The sequence below is a fragment of the Spermophilus citellus genome, assembly GCF_964194105.1.
Source record: "Spermophilus citellus genome assembly, chromosome: 3".
NCBI classification, from domain to species: domain Eukaryota; kingdom Metazoa; phylum Chordata; class Mammalia; order Rodentia; family Sciuridae; genus Spermophilus; species Spermophilus citellus.
In genome coordinates, this window is record NC_138184.1 from 18,707,813 (window position 1) to 18,733,667 (window position 25,855).

Below are 25,855 nucleotides of genomic sequence, written 5' to 3' on the forward strand. Positions count from 1 at the left end.
AGAAGGACTGGGGGCTCACAGAGGGTGGAGCTGGCCTGAATTTGAAGGAAGCAGAGTTCATTCTCCTGGACCCTGCTACTTTTTTGAAGGTGGAGTTCATTTTTAGGGTAGAGTGTTACATCAAGATGAAAATAGATTTACAGAGCCCCAGCCAAGATGGGGTTATGTACTCCCCATTCTTGTTAAGGCTGATCTTCTCTGCCTAGACTCCAGACCCCAATCTTGGAGACAGTGAGAGATAAAACCTTGTGGGTGGCAAGTTTGGGGCTTCCCACACAGACACCTGTTGATGAGCCAGTGTTGAAACTTCGATTGGAGTCATCACTTGTGTGAAACGAAGGTATTGGATGAGTCAGAGATTCTCAGACCTATGTGTGTGTCAGGATCATCCAGGAAGACAATTTGCAGTCCCTCTTCTGGCTCTTCTCCATACCTCCTGCCCTGGTCTTAGTATATACTCAAGAAACCCAGCATTCTCCTAGGTGATCCCAAGACTGCATTTTTCTGGGAATCTCTGACCACTCCCTGACGTTCTCTCACTGTATGTAGGACACCTCCTTTCCCTGGAGCAGGATAGCTGCCCATCCCCATAGCACCCAGCCACCAAACAGGTATTTATTGAATACCAGCTATGTGCCAGACCCTGGAAATACAGCTGTGAATAAGACTGCCTTCCTGTCTCAAGCCATGTGTGGGAGGGGTAGGCAGACAGTGTACAGGTGGACAGAGAATACAATGTCAGAAACTAGGGGACATGTTGAGAGGGAGTTGCACAGCTGCCATAGGCTGGACAGACCTCTCTGAGTGGGAGATTTGAAGCAGAAGTGGGGGTGGAGGGGTGAGATGCCAAGATCTAGGGAGGAATATTATGAACTGAGCAAGAATTTAGTTGGCTTGTTTGAGGGGCAGAAAGAATTCCCGCAGGGGCAGGAGTAGAGTCAGCAATAAAGATAGGGAGGGGGGTGAAGTTGGAGAGGGCCAGTGGAACCTTGGGGACCACAGAGGATGGCCTTCACTCTAAGGGTGATGGGGAGCCTTTGGAGGCTGCAGCCCAGGTGATGCACCTTGCTGTGGCTGACTGGGGAGGTAGGAGGCTCAGGTGTTGGGGCAAAGGTATATGGACAGGGTTATAAGATGTCCTGACAGATGGACTGTGGAGATGATGGAGGTTCCTGTTCCAAGATGATGAAGTACAAGGGAGAGTGGTTTTGAAAGGGAAACTAGGAGTCTGGCTTTAATGGTCTGAGATGACTACCAGGCATCTGAGTGGAGACAGATGAAGGCATCTGGCCTAGAGATAGATACTTAAATAGGATAGGTACTTGAAAAGGCAGGATTTGAAACCCTGGGACTAGATGAAGCCTTTTGGGAATAAAACTTAGAGAATAGAGACATAATGAGGGGTCAGTGCTCTGAGGCTCACTCATCCTGTGGGCATTTAGGAGGAGCTGAAGAGAAGACACTTGGTATGGGGCAGTAGGGCTGAGAGAAGCTAGGTAAGGACTGGGAATGGGTTTTGGCAAGATGAGGTGGTGGGTGAGTTTGATCTGGCTGTCTCAGAGTATGTGGAAGAGAAGGAGTCATTGGGGCCAGCCAGATTTAGGTGCAGCATAGTCACCATAACCCCACTGAGAATGGAACCTTCTTTCTCCTGCTGCCTTTTTTTTTTTTTTTTTCAAGTTGTTGATAGACCTTTACTTACTTACTTACTTATTTATATATATGCGGTGCTGAGAATTGAACCCAGTGCCTCACACATGCCAGGCAAGTGCGCTACCGCTGAGCCCCAGCCTCAGCCCCTCTCCTGCTGCTTTAAGGCCTCATTGGACCCCAACTATGAGACTCTCTGGTCCTCTCAAGAGGGGTAGCACACATCAAAACACTGCCTGTGGCCTGGCTCAGGCTTCACCCCCTATTGTGATGCTGGCAGTCTTCCTGCTGGGGCCCAAAAGTGATTTATCTCCAGGTCTTCGGATTGCTGCTCTGTTCCCCTGCCTACAAGGGCAGACGCCAGGGCTATGCCACTTCCACATGGGCTGCTCTGCCTCTGATCAGACTGCCTTATTTGCTCATGGTTCCCTGTACTAGAGATTGTCTGGACAGATTGCTTTTGCCCCTTGCCCTTCTACTCTGCTAACCCTGGGTCCATGCATGCATAAGTAGGTCTCATGTCCCTGGGCTTATACTTCCTCAACTGGGAGATGGCCATAGTAGCATCTACACCAGGGTGAAGATGAAGTAAGACCATGTGTGCAGAAGGGAGTTGGGAGATGGGAAGTGTGCTAATGTGCATTTGTTTTTTCACCTTAGTCTTGTTTTGCTGCTGGTGGGGCCCTCTTTATTTTAAGGATGGGACAGCTGAGATCCAAAGAGCAAGAGCTGGTGTAGAGTCACACAGGACTTACCTCCCATCCTCTGACCCTTCTTCCCTTCCTTGAGATGGGTATGGGGAGCCTACTTCCTGGCTGAGTTCCGTGGCCACTCTTCCTTTGAGGTGGAATTGGTGTTGGCCCCAGCTGAAGCTATGTTGAAGGGCTCTGCTGTGGACTATGGGGAACAGAGTGGGCCTTCCCTTGGCTTGTTTTGATATACTGGGAGGAAATAGCTTGCCTCCACGAAGGATGTCTCTTTCTGAGTTTCTAAGGGCAGGACCTGTACTGAGGCAGGTGAGTGGCCTTTGGAGCCTTGCTGGCTGGAGCAGCCTCCATGTAGGAGAAGAGCTTTTAGACAGTAGTGAGACAATGTCCCTCTTTTTAGCTGTGCTATTGGCACAGCTGTTCCCCCTGTGGTCTCCCCTTTGGGTAATTTCTGTGGTTTTTCAGCATGTCCCAAGGCCTCATTCATGAGGGAGGGACAAGGAATTGGAACACAAAGGAATCTTGAAGTTCAAACAGGTTTTTATTCTTTCTATTAGCTTTTGCAACAAAAGAATTTATGTGACTTTGATGGTGACTCCCTCTGTTGTTTTCTCCCTATCTCCTGGAGCTTGGAGGGCTATGGCAGTGTCCAAGCTACTGTCTCTTGGGTGTTCTTGGGGTCCCTGGGAGAGAGAGAGGCTCCTCTTTGGAGAACTTTTTTCTTGGAGTCTTCTAGAGTGAGTTAGTTCTCATTTTAGATTTTAACAATTTTGTCTTGGTTTCTAGGTGGGCTTACGTTTTTTAACATTTTATTTTTTATTTATTTATTTTTTTTTAAAGAGAGAGTGAAGGGGGGGAGAGAGAGAGAGAGAGAGAGAGAGAGAGAGAGAGAGAGAGAGAGAGAGAATTTTTTAATATTTATTTATTTTTAGTTTTCGGCGGACACAACATCTTTGTTGGTATGTGGTGCTGAGGATCGAACCCGGGCCGCACGCATGCCAGGCGAGCGCGCTACCGCTTGAGCCACATCCCCAGCCCCATTTTTTAACATTTTAAAAGAATTTTTTATTCCTTATTTTTTGCAGTGTTCATGATCAAACCACTGAGTTACACCCCAACCCTTTATTTATTTTTAAAAAAATTTTATACAATCTCACTAAGTTTCCCAGGATGGCCTTTAATTTGTCATCCTCCTGCCTCAGCCTCCTGGATTAAAAAGAACTATGTATGTGTTTGTGTGTTAGTTACTGGGAATTGAGCCAGTACTCAGCTCTATCACTGAACTACATTCACACTTCTTTTTTGTTTATTTATTTATTATTGAGTACTGGGGATGGAACTCAGGGGCACTTGTGTATTGAGCCATAGCCCCAGCCCTATTTTGTATTTTATTTAGAGACAGGGTCTCACTGAGTTGCTTGCATCTCACTTTTGGGGAGGCTGGCTTTGAACTCGGGTGCCACTGTGCCTGATCTTTTTGTTAATTTTTTATTTGAGATAGAGTTTTACTAAATTGCCCAAGCTGGCCTCTTTTTTTTTTTTTTGGTACTGGGGATTAAACTCAGGGACACTTTACCATTGAGCCACATCCCCAGCCCTTTTTAATATTTTATTTAGAGACAGGGTCTTGCTGAATTACCAAGGACCTCACTAAGTTGCTGAGGCTGGCTTTGAACTCTCCATCCTTCTGCTTCAGCCTTCTGAGCTTGATGGGATTATAGGTGTGAGCCACCACGTCCAGCTACAGTGCCACTTTTAATTAAATTATATTATACATAGTGAAAAGTATACAAATCAGGAGGTTATATATCTATAAAGTGAACACAGATCACTGTGTGGGTCAGTTACTCAGATTAAAAAACATGATAGCATCCCTCGGTACCTTTTCTGCTCCCATCCAGGTGCTTACACACATAGTAACCTCTAGCACTGCATGTTGACTTTTCTGACCTTTGAACTGTACTCAAATGGTGTCATACAATTTGTGGTCTTATGTTCTTTCATCCATCATTATACTTGTGAGTTGTTGGGGATGGCATGCATCAGCTCATTCTTGTTACAATATTCATTCCACTCTGGGTCTTTAGACTGGAGCTGTTACGGATTATGGTGCTGTTCCCAGTCTTGTACATAAGTGTGTTGGTGAACACATGTACACATACCTGTTAGCTCTATGCCTGGGAGTGGAATTACTAGGTTACAGGGCATATAGAGGATAGATCCTGCCAGTTTTCCAAAATGGCAATAGACTTTCATACTCCTACCAGCAGTGTGTGAGACTTCCTCTCTAGTCCTTGGTGTGGTTGGTCTCTTTCATGTAGGCTGTGCTGGCGAGGTGTAGTGGTATCCCTTTGTGGTTTAAACTTGCATTTCCTTTCCTAAATAACAAAGTTGAATATCTTTTCATGTTTGTGTGAAGTGCCTGGTCAAGTCTTTTGTCCTCCTCTTTTTTATTGGATTTGACTGACTTTTATTTTTGACCCTTGATTTCTACAAATTCTTTGAATCTTTTGTTCATTTGCATTGCAACAACTGTCTTCTGCTCTGGGTGTTGACCTTCATGCTTCAATTGTACCCCCCTCCTTTTTTTTTCTTTTTTTGTGGTACTGAGGATTGAACTCAGGGACACTGTACCACTGAGTTGCATCCCCCCGCCCTTTTATTTTTTGAGATAGGATCTTGCTAAGTTGCCAAAACTGGCCTTGAACTTGGGATCCTCCTGCTTAAGCCTCTAGAGTCACTAGGATTATAGGCTTAGCTTAATTGCATTCTTTGATGAACAGAAGTTATTAAATGTAGTCCAATTTATTATTTTCAGCTACCTAATATATTTTGTAGCCCTTTTAAAAGAAATTGTTTATACCCAGGTCATGGTGATATTTTCTCATGGTATATTCTAGAACTGTTATTATTTTACCTTTAACCTTTACATCTCTAAACTATCTAGAATATATTTACTTTTGTGTGGTATGAGGTAGTGTTGAGATTCTTTTTTTTTCCCTATATATAGATACCAGTGACTCAGCAGTATTTATTATTTGGCATTCATTTTTTTAGGAAGATGATCTCCTTGTAAATGGCTGGCATGCAGTGTTTTTGATAGTGCTATTAACCTCCCCCAACACCTTGATAATAATCACAGTTATGATAATAACAGTAGTAATAGCAGCTGCTAATTTTTTTTAAATGTTACTAAGCCTCAGTTCATGCCAGCCTGAGTAGATAAGCAGCTCTTTAAAGGCAGGGACAACTTTGAAAATATTATTATTGTTATTTTGGTATTGGGGATTGAACTAAGGGGCACTCGACCATGGAGCCACATCCCTATTTTATGTTTTATTTAGAGAGGGTCTCACTGAGTTGCTTAACACCACTGGGATTATAGGTGTGCCCATTGTGCCCAGCCTGAGGATTATTATTTTTTAAAAAAATATTTATTTATTTTTTTAGTTTTCGGAGGATACAACATCTTTGTTTGTATGTGGTGCTGAGGATCGAACCCGGGCCGCACGCATGCCAGGCGAGCGCGCTACCACTTGAGCCACATCCCCAGCCCCCTGAGGATTATTTTAATAAAACATTCAGTCATGTCCAAGGTGCCACACAGAGGTGATGCAGTACTGGGTATACTGCATCCCATGATTCTGAGCCCCCTGGGCTTTGTGCACCAATAGGAGGACTTACCTTAGACTCAAGGGAGAGCAGGAACTGCCAAGCCAGGACTTCAGGGCTGCCTTCTGGACCTGCCATCCAGACTCTGTCCATGTTGTGAACCAGCTGATCACAGATGTTCTGACGTGAAAGATGAGCTGCCTCAAACAGCTGCTTCTAGGTCAGTTGTTTCATACATGGGCAGCATGTTTAGGTGGTGGTTTTCTGTGGAACCCTGTACATGATTTGACCAGGATTTGGTTGATCTCTCGAATGGACACTGAGAACTATAATACGGAATTTAAATGCACTTCATGTAATTCATTGTTGCCAGGAGAGATGTGTTCCATGTTTTATCTTGGGCTCCTTAGGAACACCTCCCCACAACCTGCACCCACATACTTCCCACACACCTCCAACAGTACAACACCATAGCCCCAGCCCACCTCTAATGCATGTATGTACACATGAACATACACCAGCATACTCCCCACATCCTCCTCCTTGCAGACAATGCACCCTACATCTCCTCCTGCTCCCCCAACTTCACAACATGACAGAACTCTCGCAACCCCATCACCAAAGTCCTCCCCACACATGCCTTCCACTCCTTTCATACTCACTTCTCATATACCCCAACACCCCACGCTACCCACAACTCACACCTACACACCCCAACACCCCCACCTCCATAGCTACAACCCTTCCACCCACTCCCTAAGCAGCTGGGAGGGACTAGACAGTCTGGGAGACTCCAGTGGAGACCGCTGTGCTTCTATCATGTGCGGCCCTCCTCCTGCAGGGCCCTACCCTTGACCCTAGAGCCCTAGCTTTTCCCCGGTTTTGTTTTGGAGAGAAGCAACAGCTTGTACTCTTGACAGAGTTCCAAGAGGAAGAACAGTTGCTGTGGTGACGACTCACTGTGGGGAGTAAAATCTACACTCCGGGGCTGTTTTGATTCAGTGTTCTGAAGAGCTGCTCTGTCTAGAGAAAATGTGAGGGATGGGGCAAAACACTTTTGTCCTTTTAAGGTTAGCCCCCGTCCCCTCTCATTGTTTTATTTATTTTTTATTTTTATTTTGTAGTTGGACACAATATCTTTATTTTATTTATTTTTAGTGGTGCTGAGGATTGAACCCAGGGCCTTGCCCGTGCTAGGCAAGAGCTCCACCACTGGGCCACAACCCCAGTCTCTCCGCTCCCATTGTTTTTAGGGCAGGGCATCTGCTAGATTTCTTGCCAGGTAATTTGGATCCTAAAAAAAAAAAAAAAGTACCTGTGTTTGCTGTGTGGGCCAGGCTTTCCTGCTCTGGGTCCAAGACACAGGCAGCCTCCTCCTACCTAGGGAGTGAGAGTGAGCGTTCGAGTATTCTCCCGAGGCTCTCATCTGCCAGGCATGGGGCTGTCATCACTGTTACTGTTGAGTACCACTGTGCACTGGGCTTGGGGAATGAAGTCAGTGAGGCTGGCTGGCTCTTGCCTTGAGTGAGGTGAGGCTGGCCTCTGTACCATCAGTTATAATACAATATGCTGCCCACACAGTGGAGGGATGTCATGTCCTGGAGGGAGGACTTGCTGGTTATGACACTTGCATGCAGTGGCTGCATGGACTGGGGGCTTCTGAACCCAGTATGGTTGCATGTACCCCACTTCTTCTCTTTGGTTGGCATGTGGATCATGTCCTCTTGTGGACTCTGTGTCCAAACTGTGACACTCATGGAATCTGGCCTGGTAGAGATGCAGGGAAAATAATTAAGGATAGATTGAGTACAGGGCATGGAAGAGGAGGAGGGATTTTTATGCAGAGGAAGAGCAGAACAGGCAGGAGTGGAAAGGGTCTGAATTCAGGAAGATGGGCCCTAGAAGCTCCTTCCTCCTCCCTGGCCCCTGCACATAGTGCTTGCCTTGTCTTGCTTGGACTTTTATTCTATGCATGCAAGAAGGTCTGCCCTCTGACTGTGGCCAGGGAGGGGTTGGGTCTTTCTCTGGATGACACTGCTGCTCTGATTGAAGGAATGAGGCATGAATGGGAGGATCTGATATATAATCCTGCAGGGGGTGGGAGGGCATCACCCTGAAGACACAGGCAGGAACCTCAGCCTCTATTGTCATGAAGGTGGTGAGCCCCTGACCAAGGACTTATTCACCTGGCCACATTGCAGAGCTGTCACAACATATATAGTCCCTTGCTTAATGTCACTTTGCAGTTGAAGAAACTGAACCTCTGAGAAACCAAATAACTCACCTGCAGTTCCACAACAGGTACATGTGACTTTGCTTTATCAACCTTTCAGCTGAGCACATAGGCTTAAAAAAAAAAAAAAAAAAAGCTTTGTTTTGGTCTAGGGATGTAGCTCAGTGGTAGATTGCTCACCTAGCATGTGTGAAGCCCTGGGTTTCATCTGCAGCACTGCAAGAAGAAAAAAAAAGTGCTTTGTTTTCCAAAGAAGTGTGTGTAGGTGAGGATTATAAGACCTTGTTTAAGCAGTGTTTTCCCCCACAAATAAATGTGCCAGCTCTGATTCGTAGTTTAAATTTGGATTTTAATTAGGATATTATCACTTGTGGATCACACCAGAGAGGAGGCAGCTGTCTTACCTTTACTTCTCAGACTGTGATACTTTGAGAAGCAGCTGATCAGAGGTTAAAATAGCTTCTGGTTTCCTAGGATCTTCAGCAGACTTTGCTATTCTGTAAAACTCTGATTTATCTGAAAATTGACTTGTAAAGAATTTTGCTTTTCAAACTTGTGCCTCATTTTGGGGCCCAGTACATTTCATAAAAGCTCAGTTTGTATTGCAATGCAGGGAATGGAAAGATGGCCCCAAGGTCAGATGAGGGCTTTGGCTCACTTGCATCAGCAATTGGCCTTTGTGGTGGTTAGATGTGGGGAGCCTATTTGGACCGGCTTACAGAGCACTTATCATCCTGAGTCCTGGCTTCACCATTTGCAGAGTGGGTTTGGGATCTTTTCTCTTCCTGCATCTCCCAGGGTCTCCCTATGATTGGACAAACTGTAAAAGATAAGAACTTTGACCCCTACAAACTGCTGCACACATTATTAGGCTACTACTATCACTGGCCACACGTAGCCTAGGCAGTTAGTTGCTAGCAACAGAAATCCATTTGGGTTGATTTTTGAAGAAAACAAAGCACTGTGTGTTTGTTTGTTTTTTTTAAAAAGACAGCCAGCCTTGGAGGTACCTGGCTAGAAAGAAGCCCAGCATTCATGGAAAAACTGAAAAGTTGCTCAGTGAGGAGACCATTACCGTCTTAAGTGCTGGGCATTGAAGCTTGCTTTGCCGCCTCTGTGCCCTGGGATCAGATTCTAATCAGCCTTTCTGCAGCTGCCTTCATAAAGAAGCCAGCCCCCACCTCACCCCCACCATCCTGAGATGGAGCAATAATGCCAGAGTCACCTTCCTGCCGCAAGGCAGGCTGGGAAAGTGAGTGTTGGACACCTTTGGTTTTGGTAGTACAGTAGGCCCTTCTTCCCACAAAGCTCAATGTGGAGCCTTCCCAAGCGAAGCAGGGCTCAGTCACTGAACAGCCCACAGGAAGACTTGGGGAACCCAGACTTTAGTCCGTCTCCTGCATCACTCCAGGTGATGTGGTAAAGTGGCAGACCAGTCAACTTGAGGTCCAGAGGCCTGAGGTCTTGCACTAGCTTCTCCCATTCTCTTGCTGCACACTTTACCTCTGGCCTTCTGGATAAATGCGTTATGTGTGTTTCCCTGCAGCTCTATGTCCAGAGTCTATTCTGAACCACAGTAGCCCTCAGGCAGCTGTCACTTCCTCCTCTGGGTTACCACCTTGAAGAAGAGGGATGTGCTCTGAGAGGCTCTTCAACTGGGTCATGTGTTAGAGTCATGACCCTGAATTAGGCTGCCCACTGAACCTTCAGATTCCCAGATCTTACCTGGGAAGATTCTGGTTTGGTGGGCGCTGTGGTTGGATATAGTTCACCCTGCACTAGATGATTTCTGAGCCTTTGCAGCGCTACCAACTGTGGGTTTTTAAATATATATATACACACACATATACATACACACACATATACACACATCCATATATATATTTATACATATACATACATATGTAAAAATTATTTATTTCTCATTTGGTCTAAGAATGGACATGGTCACATATCTCTGGCAGTTGTGCAGAAAGCAAAACTGTGGCTGTTTATTTGAAAGCGTGATGCAGACAGGAAACCTCACTTTACATGCTCATCCATCTTTTATTAGCTGTGAGCCATTTGTTAAGTCTCTTAGTTTTCTTGAACCTGGTTGAATAGGATGATGATATCTGATCCACAGGTAGTTGTGGGGGTCAGACTCCTGGTGGGCACATTGTTGCAGTGTGAACTAATTACTAGCAGTACATGATGCTGTTAAGCTGGAAGGGGCTGTCCCTCCAGAAAGATTCAGAGGCAGCTGCCCTCTGCTGTCTTTGGGGTATGAAGGTAGCTTTCCTAACCCACATCCGGCTTGTTCTTTCAGTGGCTTCAACCAATGACCTTTGCATTTTCCTTTCTGGCCCTAGCTAAATGATCTTTATAAATATATCTAGTCACATTGTTGCCACCGCCCTACCTTTCCTCCCTCTTCAACTGCTGCATCCCACTACATCTGGCTCTTGCTGGTTTCTCAGTGCTTGTGGGGTAAATGTCGTCTTACTCTCTCCTCTTGGATGCAGGGCTTATCTTCATCACCTGTTCCTTCCAGTGATCCCAGCACTCCCTGCCCTGCCCATTTGGCCTGGATGTTCTCTCTTCCCTACTTGGTGGCTCACTTGCTCTCCAAGTGGACACAGGCTCCACATTCCCCTGTGCTTGGATTGCCAAGGCACCTGTGGTGCTTGCTGTGTGGTGATTGTCCCTTCCCCGCCTCCCCTTTAATCTTCCTCCATCCAGCTCTCTGAGGGCAACAGATTGGCTTTAGTCACTTTTTTGTCTGCCAAATGAGAAGACCCAGAAGCAGCTAGATAGGCACAAGGATTTAGGAGTATTTGGGCTGCAGTTTTTTCAGGGAAGAGCAGACTTGCCCTTTGGGGCTTGTTTGAAAGCCTGTAGCTTGGCAATATCAATCAACAAGATGAACTTCGTGGGATTGTGATGTCAGGTTTCCACAAGTCTGCTGTTCAGGTAAGATCTAGGGAGCTTTGACACCTGTGCATTGGGCAAGGACTAGGCATTTTAGGGTAAGCCATGGCATGATGTAGATGTTAGGAATTTGATGTGGTCCTGCAGGGCTGTGGTGTTGGCTGGTAATACCTATCCTTGTAATAAATGGTAGCCTTTATATCTCTTAACTCACCTCATTTCAAGAGTGATTCTACCCTTGTGAAAGGTTGTAGATGCGTGAGTGTGCCAGGTGGGGGCAGGGGACAGGCCAGAGCAAAGTGGGGGTTCTAGAGGGAAATAGCCGAGGTTTGAAGGACCTGCTATACCATTTGGGTCCTGGCAACCCCGGGCTTTATGACTCTAGATGGATTACTTAATTAAACTGCTCCTCCATTTTTCTCATCTGTGAAAGCAGAAAGGCTAATGTTGACAACAGTCATTGAATAATGTTGATTATATTCAATAATGTCAGTGTTGTTCAGTTAGTTGAATAATCACTTGCCTGGCATATTGTTAACCCTTAAGAAAAAGGATAGCTGATACTGTAGGAAATACAGTAGAACTGAAATGAATGACAGCTGGGTCCAGGTCTCCCCAGAGCTCACCTTCCAATAGGATAATAGGATATCTTCCAATTTTGTGGATCTTAGTTAGATTTTATCCCTACCACATGCCCAAGAAGTGGGTAGGGTTAATTTTGCAGGAGAGAAACAATTGTTGGAGGAGAGGGGAGAAAAGATAGCTAAAGGATAAATGAACGGATGTGTGGAACTGGGGGCTTCTAATGGTCTCTGTTCCCACGCTGTTGAGCTTCACCCAATCCTGTCATACCTTCATGACTTGCATAGTCCTGAGTTAGATATAACCAAGCCTCAGTGCCTCACCCATGCAACAAGGCTAATGATAGTTAATGCTGTCATTAAAATGGTCTGACAGTGGGAGGCTCAGACAAGAGGCTCCATCCTGTAAGATGAGGAATTGAGGGCTGGAGATGTGGCTCAAGTGGTGGCGCACTTGCCTGGCATGGGTGGGGCACTGGGTTCAATCCTCAGCACCACATAAAATAAAAATAAAGATGTTGTGTCCACCAAAAACTGAAAAATAAATATAAAAAAAATTCTCTCTTCTCTCTCTCTCTCTTAAAAAAAAAAAAAAAAAAAAAGATGGGGAATTGATTCGAGTCTCCTGTCTCTCCTGGTTGTTTATTCAGTTTTGGCCCAACTGCTGTTGTGTGCCACCTACAGGGGAACAATGGTGGATAGGCCTCTCAAGACCTTTCAGTCTAGAAGGAAGACTGATGACAAATATCAGGTAAATTCAGGTAAAGACAAGTGTTTGGGGTGGTTATCATTAGAAGTCATGGGAAGAATACCTTTCTGTTAAAAATGGCTAGGGAGAGTGCCAAAACCCACTGACCATCTTTCAGCTGTCCTGGAGGTTTGTGATGGGTTTACAAATTAATTACAAATTCTGTGGCTTCCCTGCAGAATCCTCACAGATGTGCTATCTCTTCTTCCAGCCTGGGGCCTCTTATCACTCATTCCTGAGGGACTCATTCTTAATTTGAGTATCATTAAAAAACAAAAAAACAAAAAAACAAGTATTGTTAAAAACAGACAAACCAGAGTTGCAGGTCCACCATCTTCTTTTTTTGCCCTCTTTTACACCGTTGTAAGCTGAATCTAGAACATTCTGAGGAGAGCATCTGGGTCTGGGCTTCAGTGTCATTGTCAGGTCTCTTTGCAACTAATTTAAGACCAGTAACTGCAACCAACTGCAATCCTGACATACCTTCATGATGTTTCCGTTGGCCAGATATGCACTCAGTAGTCTCAAGATTCAGAGAATTCAGCAAATTATGGCAAGACAAAGCCACATAAAACACCAGATTTTTGTGACAAACATGGCATTACAGTGCTAGCTAGTGGAACCACTTTCTGCCTTGTTGCATGGGTGTTTTTAACTACACAGATGGAGATAGAATGGAATCCATCTCCTGTTGGCAGAATTACCCTAAAAAAGTGGAATGATCAGTAACCATCACCATTATTATAATTCAGAATTGTTTCAAAACCAATTGTCTTGTGAGCACTCTGTCACTCATTAAAATGTATGTACTTGAAAAAATAAAATTCTCTTGAAATCTTAAAAAAGTATTGTTGACAAATAATAAAATTGTATCTATGGAGTATAGTGTGATATTTTGATGTCACATTATATGCATTATAGAAAGATTAAATCAAAGCTGGGTGTGATGGTGCATGCCTATAATCCCAGCAGCTTGGGAGGCCAAGGCAGGAGGATCACAAGTTTGAGGCCAGCCTTGGCAATGTAGCAAGACCCCTGTCTTAAAATAAAAAAGGGCTGGGATGTAACTCAGTGGTCAGGCACCCTTGGTCAATTACCAGTAACAACAACAAAACACCATTGTCAAGCTAATTAATATATCGATCACCTCTGGCATACCATTTTTTGATGATGCAAATGTTTAAAAATGCTTTTTTGGCAATTTTGAAATCTATATTATTAGTGACTGCACAGATCTCACTCTTGTGTGTTTGGAACTTTATGCCCTTTGGTCAGCATCTTCCCTTTCCCTGTTCATTTTCCCCTTCTTCTGGTAACCGCCAGTTTCTATGAGTTTAATGCTTTTCAATTTCACATATAAGTGAGGTTATGCATTGTTTCTTTCTGTGCCAGGTTTATTTCATTTTGCATAATGTCCTGTGTGTTCATCCATGTTGTTTTAAGTGACAGAATTTCCTCCTTTTTCAGGGCCAAATAACAGTCTATTGTGCATGTGTGCACATGTGTGTGAATACACATGCCACATTTTCTTCAATCATTCATCCAAGATTGGACACTGAGGCTGTTTTTGTTTAAGCCTCATTTTTAAAGATTAATAGTGAACCATCTGTAGAAATTTGGCCCCACAGGAAAGCACTATCCGAAAAGGATAATGCATTCCATTCATATGAATGTTACCACATTTAAGCAGTGGCAAGTGTAGATCAGCTTCTTTTCTGATTGGTCTAACAGTAAATGATACTTCCATATTCCAGCATGGATCAGGACCCAGGCACCTGGGTACTTCTAAACCTGTTGTGGCTCCTGGAGTGTGTGGCAGCAAGGAACAGTTGACTGTTTGCTTTCTTGGGCTTTTTTGAGTCGAGGCTGGGAGTGTAACAGACAAATTCTGGTTTCCTGAGAGGGATGCATCAAGAACCAGGGTTTGAGTCAGGCCCCTTACTGTTTAACAACTGGACTTGGAACATCCCAGAATGCCAATAGTCTGTTTCCCACTGTGGGCATCAGGTATGGTCTTGCACCAGATGGGGACCTAGACTGCCTTATTTTAATATCAAACACCCCTATTGAAGTTGCACCAACTCCACCTCAACGGGGGAGGAGGCAGCTTGAGAGGCAGGACCCCATCACAGGTAAGCATGGCATCATGATTTACCTGTCCCTGCTGTTCCGGGCCTGCTGCCTGGGCTTCCTGCATACCACAGTGCTTCCTCCAGGGAGTCTGGGGCGGGGGAGTTTGGAGCATCTTGGAGCAACTGGGCACCCAGAGGAACTGGCCTAGTCTGGCTGCATGTGAAGGAAAGGAGCGAGACTGGTTTTTGCTCAGCTCTCTGCATGACCTTCTACAGGGTTATTTCTTGTTGAAACTGGTGGGGGTGAAGCCCCAGGCAATGGGAGGGGCCTCGAACTAGGAGTTCCCTATGCTGTCCTTCCACATCCACCTTGTGTCCCCATTCCCATTCACCCTTGAAGAGGCAGGGCAGGTGACTTTGGAAATCCTTCCCCAGCCACCTTAAAAGCCACCACCCTTCCTGAGTGCTTTTTTGGGGGAGGAAGGTACTAGGGATTGAACTCAGGGGCACTCAACCACTGAGCCATATCCCCAGCCCTATTTTGTATTTTATTTAGAGACAGGATCTCACTGAGTTGCTTAGTGCCTCACTGTTGCCGAAATTTGTGATCCTCCTGTCTCAGCCTCCCTAGCTGCTGGGATTACACTGTGCTTTTTTTTTTTTTTTTAATATGTGGTGCTGAGAATCTAACCCAGTGCCTCACACATGCTAGGCAAGTGCTCTACCACTGAGCTACCTACAATCCCAGCTCTCCTAAGTGATTTTGTTACTGTCCCTTTCCCCTTTAGATCACCATCCACCCTTGAGAATCTGAAAAGCTCTAGATTCTTACTCTAGAAAACTGCACCTTCTTGCACCTGAACTGTGTCTAACCATGGAGTGAGTCATCCAGGCATCCAGGTGAGGGGATCCCTACCCTGCTATGAACAGAGTGAGGAGCACTACAGCTCAGTGGGATCACAGTCTGCCCAGGGGAATCATAGCCTCCCACCACCACTTGGTGCTCGTGCTGATTTGTTCTTTCTATCCTCAGTAACCCGTGTTACAGTACCTAGCACGACGGGGACCAGTCAATATTTGTGGGCTAATTAAACAAAAAAAAATCTTCTGGCGGAGTTATCAGCTGCCACCTCCATGGAGCACTTATGGCTGGTTTCCCAGTTGTATTTGTGGCAATAATAGGACTAGACTTGGCCTGGGGCCAGCTCCCCACACTCCTCTGACTTGCAGCTGTGTGATGGGCCAGTGAGGAGCTGCCCTGGGCTCTGCGTGCCATTGCCCTGGCCTTAAGATGGGGTCTGGACGATGGGACCAACTGTGCCTCTCATTTACAAAGGGGGGGCCTCTTTTCTACTGCCAAGGACGTCTTGGCAGGCCCTGGCAACTCTAGTCTGCCTCAAAGCTGCCACACCCTTTCTCTTTGTCCACTTTGCACTGCCACCTCTTTTGTCAAAGGAGCTTGCCTTCTCCCAGTGAGTCACTGGCAGGACCCAAGTTGCTGACTCCTCCCTGTCTCCCCACAGCCTTGTTCCCCACTGCCTGACCTGGTTCCACTCTTATCTCCAGTCCTTATCTCCAGCTTCCTCACTGCCCTTTGTTCTTCCTCTGCTCTAGGGGATGGCTGCAGCCATAGGAGAGCTGTGGCTTTTAGCTGGCTCTACACTCTAGGGTAATGGTCTGCAGCTTCCCCTGCCACACTTTCTGAGCCTGGCTCTTGGCAGTGCTCTGAACAAGGAGTCAGTGACCTGTCTCCCCCCCTCACATCGTCTAACACTTCTGGTATCTTGATGACGCAGGTGTTAAGAAGCAGCTCTGTCTGCTCGCAGGATTGTCTGTCAGGATTGTCTGTCACGAGTGGGCCCACGGCCCTGCTGCCTTTCTGTGGCCCTTTTCTGTCTGCCCCAACCTGATTCTCCCTGCCCCTCAGACACTGCTACCTATCTACCTAAGCTGCAGGCTCTTCTCGTTCATCCCTCAACATTTCCTCCTGTAATAATGCTATGATGTCACTGTGATTGCTCTTATTTGCATAGATGTAGAAACCAAGGCCATCCAGGTGGTACGGCCTGCCCAAGGCCACACAGCCAGGATGGAATGGAGCCAGGACTTTCCCTAGGCACATGCACTCTACCACATTGTACCAGTGAAGGTACAATTCCTGATAATCTGGGTCAGGACTGTGGATACAGATGGGTTAGATTAGTGCCTGCCCCCAAGGATCTTATGGTCTGGTCAGTACACAGTGGACACTCAGCAAGTTGAATTCAGGGAACCCAGAGTGAGGAGCACTATAGCCCAATGGAATCGCACCTGCCCAGCAGAATCAAAGCCTCGCTCTCCTATTTCTGGCCATTAAGAAACTTTTAGTTTCTGGTCCCAGGTGTGGTACGTTCAGCCTAGGGCTTATCATTCCATCTGCAGTGAGTCAGTCTCCTGGTAGCTGCCCTACCCACTGAGTGCTCTTGGAACACAGCTCCCAGTGCTGCCACCTAGACAGGAAATCCCTCCACCCCAGCATGGGGCTGCCCTGATCCTGAGAATGGCAACAGGGTGAAAATATAGGACCTGCCAGGTTGCCCCAGCATTGCCAGTCCCTTCCTGCCCCATCCTTAGGCACTGGATACCCATCTTGATTTCTCCTCACCCTAAGCTCAAATTAGACTTGGAAAGGCTCAAACTTTGACCTTTTCTTAGGAGACTAGGGCTTGAGGTCTTGTGTTCTCTTGACTGTTGTGCAGAGGGTTGATTCCCATGGAAGTGACAGCAGGCCTGTGCAGTGAGGCATGTCCATCTGGGCATTGCAAAGTATTCCCAGTTGGGTATAGCTGCTTCGGGAATGGGCTAAAGGTTGGAGGAGGTTAGATCTGCTGTTGGAATGTCTCTCTCGTAACTTTTTGCTGCCTCTCTTATCCCTTTCTAGAAAGGAGAGAGTCCCAGGCAACAACTAAAAGCTAAGTCTTTGGGAATTGTACCAGTGAAGGAGGGACTTACCCTCGTCCCCTCAACTCAGGCCCTTCAGCTTTGGCATAACTGCCCTGAGCATAGTTCCCAGCCCTCACTTAAACCCTCTCCACCCTCCACACACCCACAAACAGTGGCAGGTTGGGGCAAGTCCAGGCAGGAGTGGAAATCCTGCTTCATCCTGGTCTTTATCCTCCTGTGAATCAGTGCCACTCAGCAGGTAGACTGCCTGAGTGTCCTTTCAGAGTGGCCTACTTGCTAGGCTCTGCCCCCTGCAGCACTAGAGTAAAGCCCCGGGAAGGATTTGGGGCTCTTCTGACCCAGGCCAGTCCTGGCTGGGCCAGCCACGTGGGTCTGCTCTGCAGACCGTGACCATGCCCTTGCTCTGCTCTTGTGTCTTTGCCAGGTAGTTACCACTCTCAGGAAAGTTCTCTTTTCTTTAGCCACCTGGTAACCACATCTAGAATTGGTTTAAGGGTCACCTTTTTCCCCTGATAACACCTATCCTGTGCCAACACCCCATAAAGCTTTCCTCACCACTCATGGCACGGATGGTTTTTTTGTTTGTTTGGTTTTTGGTTTTGTGTGTGGTACTGGGGATTAAATGCAGCTGTGCCCTACCACTGCTGCATCCCCAACCCTGTTTTATTCTCTGAGTTGCCCAGGCTAGCAACTTGTACTCCTCCTGCCTCAGCCTCTTGAGTTGCTGGGGTTACAGGTGTGCACTGCCATACCCAGTTCAGAATTACATTTTCTAAGTCTGCTTCTTTGAGTACTCAGGAGATCCTTGAGGGCCTGAGTCTAGGGAAGAGATGCCTTAGTGTTAATCTGGGGGAAGTGACAGCAGGAGACAACATAGTAACCTCCCTTTTCCCTCCCTCCCTCTCCTGCATATCTGTCTGGTTGATGATCAAGCTTTTGATAGTGGCCCTCCATTCAGGCAGCAATGTGGATTTATGCTGCCCCTCACTTCTGTACCATCCTGGGACAGGGGTACTCAGCTAGTTAGGGCTCCATCCAGAAAGAGGAGAATGAGGAGCAAACCCACAGCTAAAATATCAAGTCTGAAGAGTTAAGGTGTCCCAAGATGATTGAAGCTCTAGTAGCTGTTCGATAAAGAAAACAACAAAAGGGCTGGGGTTGTGGCTCAGTGGTAGAGTGCTTGCCTAGCATGCTTGAGGCACTGAGTTCGATCCTCAGCACCACATAAATATATAAATGGAACTTGAGAAGTAATTCAAGTATTTAAAAAAAAAAGAAAGAAAACAACACAAATTATCACCATCAGTGGACATTGCCACAGTTCTCGCGGACACTAAAAGGGTAGTAAGGGAATAATGTAAATCACTTTATGCCAGCAAATTCAGTAGGTGAAATACATGTTCCTTGAAAGACACAAATTAATGCTGACTCAATAAGAAACAGAAAATCTGTTTAGTCCTATATCTAAAATCTTCTCACAGAGAAAACTTTTAAGGCCAAGATGGCATCACTAAAGTCTTATTGAACTTTTTTTTTTTTTTTGGTACCAGGGATTGAACTCAGGGGCACTCGACCACTGAGCCACATCCCCAGTCCTATTTGTGGCTTTGAACTCAGAATCCTCCTGCTTGAGCTGCTGGGATTACAGGTGTACGCCATACTGCCTGGCTTATTGAATGAATATTTAAGGAGAAATAAATACCAGTCCCACACAACTCTAAATTTATTATTTTATTTTGACACTGGGGATTAAACCGAGGGCCTTAAGCATGCCAAGCATGCCCTGTGCCACTGAGCTACATCCCCAGCTCAACAACTCCATTATTGGTATTTATATATTTATTTTTAAGGAGCAGGGTCTTGCTATGTTGCCCAGGCTGACCTGGAATTCCTGGCTCAAGCGATTCTCCTGCCTTAGCCTCCTGAATGCTGGGACTATGGGTATGTGCCACTTTGACTGGTTCAACTCTAATTTACTTTTAATAGTTTTGTCCTTGGTAAAAGGATGTCCGATGTTAGGAAACAGGTTCTGTTTGAGGTGGGGAATTTGTGAGACCTCCTGAAGTCCTGCTGCAGAGGCTCCTTTTTCCTGCAAGCTCTGGGGAAGTTGAGGAAAGGATGTGAGGTCAGATGTGGAATCAGCAAACAGACTGGGGAAGGCCCCATCTAGGCCATGGCTCTCCTGCCCTCTGGCCATCAGCTTTCCTGAGAGTTTGAGTCTTTGGAGTTGCTGGAGAGAATAGTTGAGTTGGCACTGAGTTGATGGGAGTTGTCTAGTCCAGGCTTTGGACTGGGTCTTGAGATGCCCCAGGAGATGGCCTGCACTGAGATGGACCTGGGAAAGGGCATTAAGGTCTGAAAATGTGAATAGGAATGGCCACTGGCTTGTGTCCTGGGCCTAGGGTCAGGGCCCAGAAGAGTGAGAGGGCCCTTTACTCAGGAATCTCAGAGGGCTACCTCTAAGAGGCTGCCTTTGAGCTGATCTCTAAGACTGACGAGTGAACTTTCTTTGGAGTTATGATAGTGGACATGTCAGGCTTTGAAATAAAAGGTTGGGTGTCAACGTGTTCTGGATAGCAACCAGAATGAACAGAGTATGGGACAGGTGGAGGGACCTTGGAAACTACCTCTTGGGGCCAGGCCGAGGGGAATGGCTGTTGTCCAGCGGGTGTGGAGAGCCAGCAAGAGCTTTGAGCTGAGGCAGTGTGACCTGATCAGTTCTGGTGATGTACATGGAGCAGGCAGAAAAGACTTAGGGGGAAGTACAGGAGGCAGCTGCATTCTCCAGAGGAGAGGGCCGGGAGGCTAGGGTGGAGGGGAGTGGCTAGAGGCTTGGTTGTTGTGAAGACCTGAGGAGGCTGGGAGGAGAGGGGGAAGAAATAAAGAATGGAGATTGGGAAGGAGGGAGAAAAATGGAGAGGTTTGGGAAGGGTGTGTGGAGGGAGAGGTTAGGCACTGAGTCTGATTTAAGGACCTTGGGATGGGTGTGGTGTCTCTAGATCCCTGGGACATGGGGTACCTAAGGTTCTGCCTGCTCTTCTGCTGACTGTCTTAGGGCCTCGACCTGGGCTTGCACTGGTTGTGGCTGGGTCTGCATTCTCTTGGCCAGATCTGAACCACAAGAGGAGCACAGGAAAGGCAGCTGAGGTCAGAACCACTTTTAGAAACTCTATGTCACTCTTGATGGGCAAGAACACAGGGCCAGGACCAGGAGGACCTTTAGCCAGACCTACAGCAACCAAAGATAGATTCTGTGACCTTGGACAAATCTTTTTTTTTTTTTTTTCTTTGCCTGACAGCCATTTCGTGGGTTTCCCCATGGTTTGAATTGAGGAACTGGAGCAGGTGATCCTGTGAGCCCTCTAGTTCTGAGCTCTTTGAGGCTTTAGACTGGGGTGGGCATTGGGGCTGGTGTGCATCTCCTCCCAGCTTCCCAGATGAAGGTGAGGGGGACACCATGCCTCATGGCCCAGGCCAGGATCGCCCCAAAGTGATTTTCCATCTTGTGAATGCTCATTATCCTAGCTGAGAATCACCATTTAACAGGAAGGCTGCAGTACCTTCTCCACCTCATCCCCCATATTCGTGGCCTATTCCCTGCTCTTGCCATGATGTGTCTTTCTCTGCCTTAATCCCCTGTTCTGATCAGCATCCCAGGCAGGGGTCTTCCTTAACCTCATAGTACTGTCTGCAGAGCAGTGCTGCTTCCTACCCGCCAGCAAGCTGGGTGATGTTTTAAAATGTCATTTACATACTTGGATGTTTTCTCATTTATTGTGAATACCCTGGCCTTTGCCAAGGCACTTGAGTGTCCCTGGGACTCCATAAGCCATGGCAGCAGTTTGACTGTTTGACCTTGCCCAGGGCGGGAAGGGCATGGTATTGGTGGAGTACTCCTCCCAGAGGATGATCCTCCCCAGCCTTCTCCCTGTTCTGCCAGGTGCACAGAGCTTTTAAAGAAGCCTTTCTTTGGAGTTGGGGACCTTGCTCACCTATCCGCTGTGGCAGAGTGGAGTCCTTTCTGCTGTTCTGTCCCTAACTTACTTGCCAAGGGCAGGTGTCACCCTTTCCCCTGAGACAGTGCCTCTAGCCTTCAGGGAGTCCTCGGGCTGGCAGTGGGGAAACTTTTGTTTGAATGTCCAGGCTCTCAGCTTGCTTCCTTTGGGAGCCTTTACTCAGAGAGGGGCTCATGTGTCAGCTGGGCCTCTGTGGAAGCCCATCCAGGACCTGGCAGTCTGCGAGCCACTTGGAGAACACTAACTTGTTTCCCTGTTACATTTGTGCTCCACTCTTCTCCTCTCGGGCCATCCCCAGGTTCTGCCTGTCCCCCAGCCTGGCAGATGTCAGCAGGCCCTTCCTGGTCCCTTCTCTCTCCCTTAGAATACTGGCCGGAGCTCTTTGTGATCAGCCCTACCTGCCTTGACAACCTTACACTTTCACCTTCCCCTCTGCTACCGCAGCAGTGCTCACTCTGCCTTTGCTCAAGGTGTGTTCCCCACTGGGAATGTCCCTCCTGCTCCTCCCTCCCCATCCTGTGACACCCAGATCTTGGCATCCCTCCAGAGACAGTCCTTCACCCATCCCTTGAGAACTGTGTTAACCTCTCACATGGCTGCTGTCAGTTGTTCAGTTATTTGTTCTTGCTGTCTTATTCCCATGAGTGGAGCTGCCCTGGTTGAAAAGATGTGTTCCCGTTCCGGAAGCCTTTCTCTGGACTAGGCCTCTCGTCTGGTCTCCTTCCCTGTAGGTTGTATGGCCCGGAAAGGTGGGGTCCGGTCACCACCCTCAAGGTCTCCACCATGAACACCACCAAAAAGTGATTTGTGCACTTTTTGGTACACTCCCAGGGAGGCAGTTGTCAGTGGCAGACACAAACTTCTAGGAGAGTCTCTCCAGGCAGCTGTTTTATATGGATTTGTGTGTCATTGCAGGTCACCTAATATCATCAGAGCAGTTGCTAATGCAAGGAGCTTCCAGGTGTCTTCTCAAAACACTGCTCTAGCAAGTCAGACGAAGTGAGCTTTGACACCTTCCAGGGGGCTGACCCTGGCATTCAGGGTTTCTTGGTCGGGCCCTGGGCGTGTAGTGTGTCCACATGGATATGAGTACTCACACATACTGGTGGGGCTGATCACACAGGGTTCTGGCCAGTGTTCTGGTTTGTCCACAGGGCAGGCTGATCTAATAGCAGTAATAACAGAGCAGGAAAGGCTAGGGACTTTTTTCTTCTGAAGGGGGAGCGGCATGGCAGTTTCCTTCTGTTGTGGCCCTCAGGGCACCTGCAGCACAAGCATACTGTGTCAAGGTTAAGATAAATACAACTTCTCTAGACAAACTATGAAGAGCTGGGTTCAGTGGTACACACCTTTAGTCCCAGCTTCTCAGAGGTTGAAGCAGGAGGATCACTTGAGCCTACAAGTTCAAGACCAGCCTGGCATCATAGTGAAACCCTGTCTCAAAAAAGAAAAGAGGGGCGGGGTTATAGCTCAGTGGTAGAATGCTTGCCTAACATATATGAGGCACTGGGTTTGATCCTGAGCACCACATATAAATAAATAAAATAAATGTATTGGGGGGCTGGGGATGTGGCTCAAGTGGTAGCGCGCTCGCCTGGCATCCATGCGGCCCGGGTTCGATCCTCAGCACCACATACCAACAAAGATGTTGTGTCTACCGAGAACTAAAAAATAAATATTAAAAAATTCTCTCACTCTCTCTTTAAAAAAATAAATAAATAAATGTATTGGGTCCATCTACAAATTAAAAAAAAAAAAAGAAAAAAATTAGATAGAGGAAGGCAGAAGACTCAGACTGATTTTGTGTGTGTGTTTTTTTTTTTTTTTTTTTTTTTTTTTTTCCCAGTGCTAGGGATCGAACCCAGAGCTCACACATGCTAGGCCACTGAGCTATACCCCCAGAAGAATCAGATTTGGAAGACATTTTTCCCACATAATCTTCAAATGAATTTCCCTTGCCTTTGTCTCTCTGGGTACACTTCAGGCCTGGGCAGTGAGTCTTGTTACAAACCTGGTCCTGGTCTGAGCTATGTGACTCCTCAAGGGAACCAGATGGGTATTTCTGGAGAGGTTGCTGGTGACCTCCAGTCTCTGCTATCTCAGGAGTGCTTATATCCGGACCCTCTTCTTTGGTCTTGAGGGTTACTGTGTACCTGGGCCTGGGCTAGGGTTGTAGATTTTATTTTATTTTTTAGTTTTAGGTGGATACAATATCTTTTATGTGGTGCTGAGAATCGAACCCAGTGCCTCATGCATGCCAGGCGAACGCGCTACCACTTGAGCCCCATAGGGTTGTAGACTTTAAATTCTATCCAGGCAGTGAAGGGTGGAAAGTGAAGCTCCAGCATTGTGTCCATCAGGTGCTGGAGGACTGAGTTGACTTCTCTAGACTTAGTGCCTTACTCCTGAGATGTCCTGTTCTTCACTGGCCGCCCAGGTGGTCTAGACTGAAAGTAGGAACATTCATCTGAGCAGATGGTGTTCTCCCTTTCTTTTCAGGACAAAGAAGATGGGGAGCCAAAGACCAAGCAACTCAGAGAAGAAGAGGAGGAAGGCGAAAAGCACAGGTAGCACTGCGTGCAGATCCCGTCATGCTGTTCCCTGCCCTGCTCTCTTCGCCAGCACCTGTTGCTCGCTGAGTCTCTTTCCTTCCAGCCCTGTTTCAGAGCCCTGCCCCAACTCCCTCCTCAAGCCTCTCACTAGTTGGGCCTTCCCTGCCTCCTTTCCCCCACTTGGTGTCTGGCTCTTTGCCACTGGCTTTTTTCCCCTGACCTCACACTGTCTTTTCACTCATCTTTTGTGTTCCACGTCACATGCAAAATGTGGGAAGCTCTGCCTGGGCCTTGTGGCCTTTTCCAGCCTCTTCTGGCCACCGGCCATTTCCTGAACAGCAGTGTGTCCACTCGTCTGTTCACACTGCCCTCTCACCCTGGGACTCCTTCCTTCTTATCTCTCTTCCACCCTTGACAGCTTGGTTTCCAGTTGGAGCTCAGCTCAAAAGCTGCTTTTTGACTTCTCTTGGGCTGTGCTCCCTCAGCAGTTCATTTATTTATCTTTGTCAAATGTAGTCCTCTGGTTGAGTTAACTTAAGTTGCCTCAGCACAGCCCATGTGAGGGGCTAGAACACTCTTCCTCATGTGGCAGGCACAAGATCCACCCCACACATTCCCAGTCCTAAGGGCTATGCCCTCTACAGAGCTACTGTTGCTGCTTTGCATAAAAAAATTTTGGGGAGGGCTGGGGGTGTGGCTCAGTGACAGAGCACTAGCCTAGCATGGTTCAATTTCTAGCACTGCCAATACTACTACTACTACTACTACTACTTGGGAATAATTTGCAGGATCCATCCAGCATGTGGGGCTGGATGGATTGTTGTGAGGTAAGAATAGCCTTTATGCCTAAGTAGAATCCACACACCTGAAGTCTCAGAGGGCTCACACTCTCCATGTCATGCCCAACACTGAACTGGGACAGTTTGCCTGTGATCAAACTGCATCTTCATGGACAAGGGTCCTTGGTTGCTTCTGCCCTGGGCAGCTTCCTTCAGGCACAGGACCTGTGGTGGTGTCTGCTGATGGGAGGAATAGATCTTGGTGCAGTGGGCTGTGCTTTGGGGAGGGACAGTTAGAAAAGAGGAAGAGCTTCCCTGGGAAATCTGGACAGGGACACTAGAGCAGACCTTCCTAATGCCACAACCCTTTGCTGTCTTCAGCAGCATGAAGAAACCTCCCCAAGAGCAGGCCTCATCTCTGCCTCCTTGATCAGGAGCAGATCTCACTCCAGTTACAAACTGCTTTCACAGCAGCCTCTGGGTAGCCCTGCAGGGTTCTTGCCACCTCACATGGGTTTAGACATGATGACATCTCTATTCTGAGAGGCTCGTGGTGCTGATGGGAGATTGGGTCCCTGGCACTGGGCTCTGTGCTTTTTGTTGCACCCTAACCCCCTGAGGGTCCTCAGCTGGTGATGGAAAGGTAAAAGCCAAGTAGTTCTCCTTTTCCAGGTGACCCCAGACTTAAATGACTCCAGTGGGTGCCTACACAATTCTTTCTGCTCTTTGGGGACTACTTAGAGGCCCTTTGGTTTTCTTCTGGCCTGTTCTTAGGTTCTGTGTTGCTGAATAGAGCCCAGAGTTCCAGTTCCTGGGCTGTCTTTGATGTTCTGGGTGGTCTTTTCTGATTCTCCTACTCTTTGCTGAGAAAAGAGGAGTGAGTGGTGGGTGGGTCAGACAGTAGAATACTTGAATGTTGGAACACGTTGTTGAGTCTCAACATGGTGTTGAATGAAGGAGAAAACAGGTTTCAGAATTGAGACCTACAGTGCAAGAGCATCTCTATAAAATTGGGAAACAAAATGATATTACATGCCTGTACTTGGTCAACA

At 47.1% G+C, this 25,855-nt stretch overlaps 1 protein-coding gene across 1 annotated transcript in view; it reads left to right on the forward strand.

Annotated features, from left to right (window-relative positions):
* Nucleotides 1–25,855, forward strand: part of CCDC12 (coiled-coil domain containing 12) — a 51,926-nt gene that overhangs the window by 6,068 nt on the left and 20,003 nt on the right. Inside the window, exon 2 of the mRNA XM_081285248.1 lies at nt 23,972–24,039. Coding sequence (XP_081141374.1) covers nt 23,972–24,039 — 68 coding nt within the window. The remainder of the gene's footprint in view (nt 1–23,971; nt 24,040–25,855) is intronic.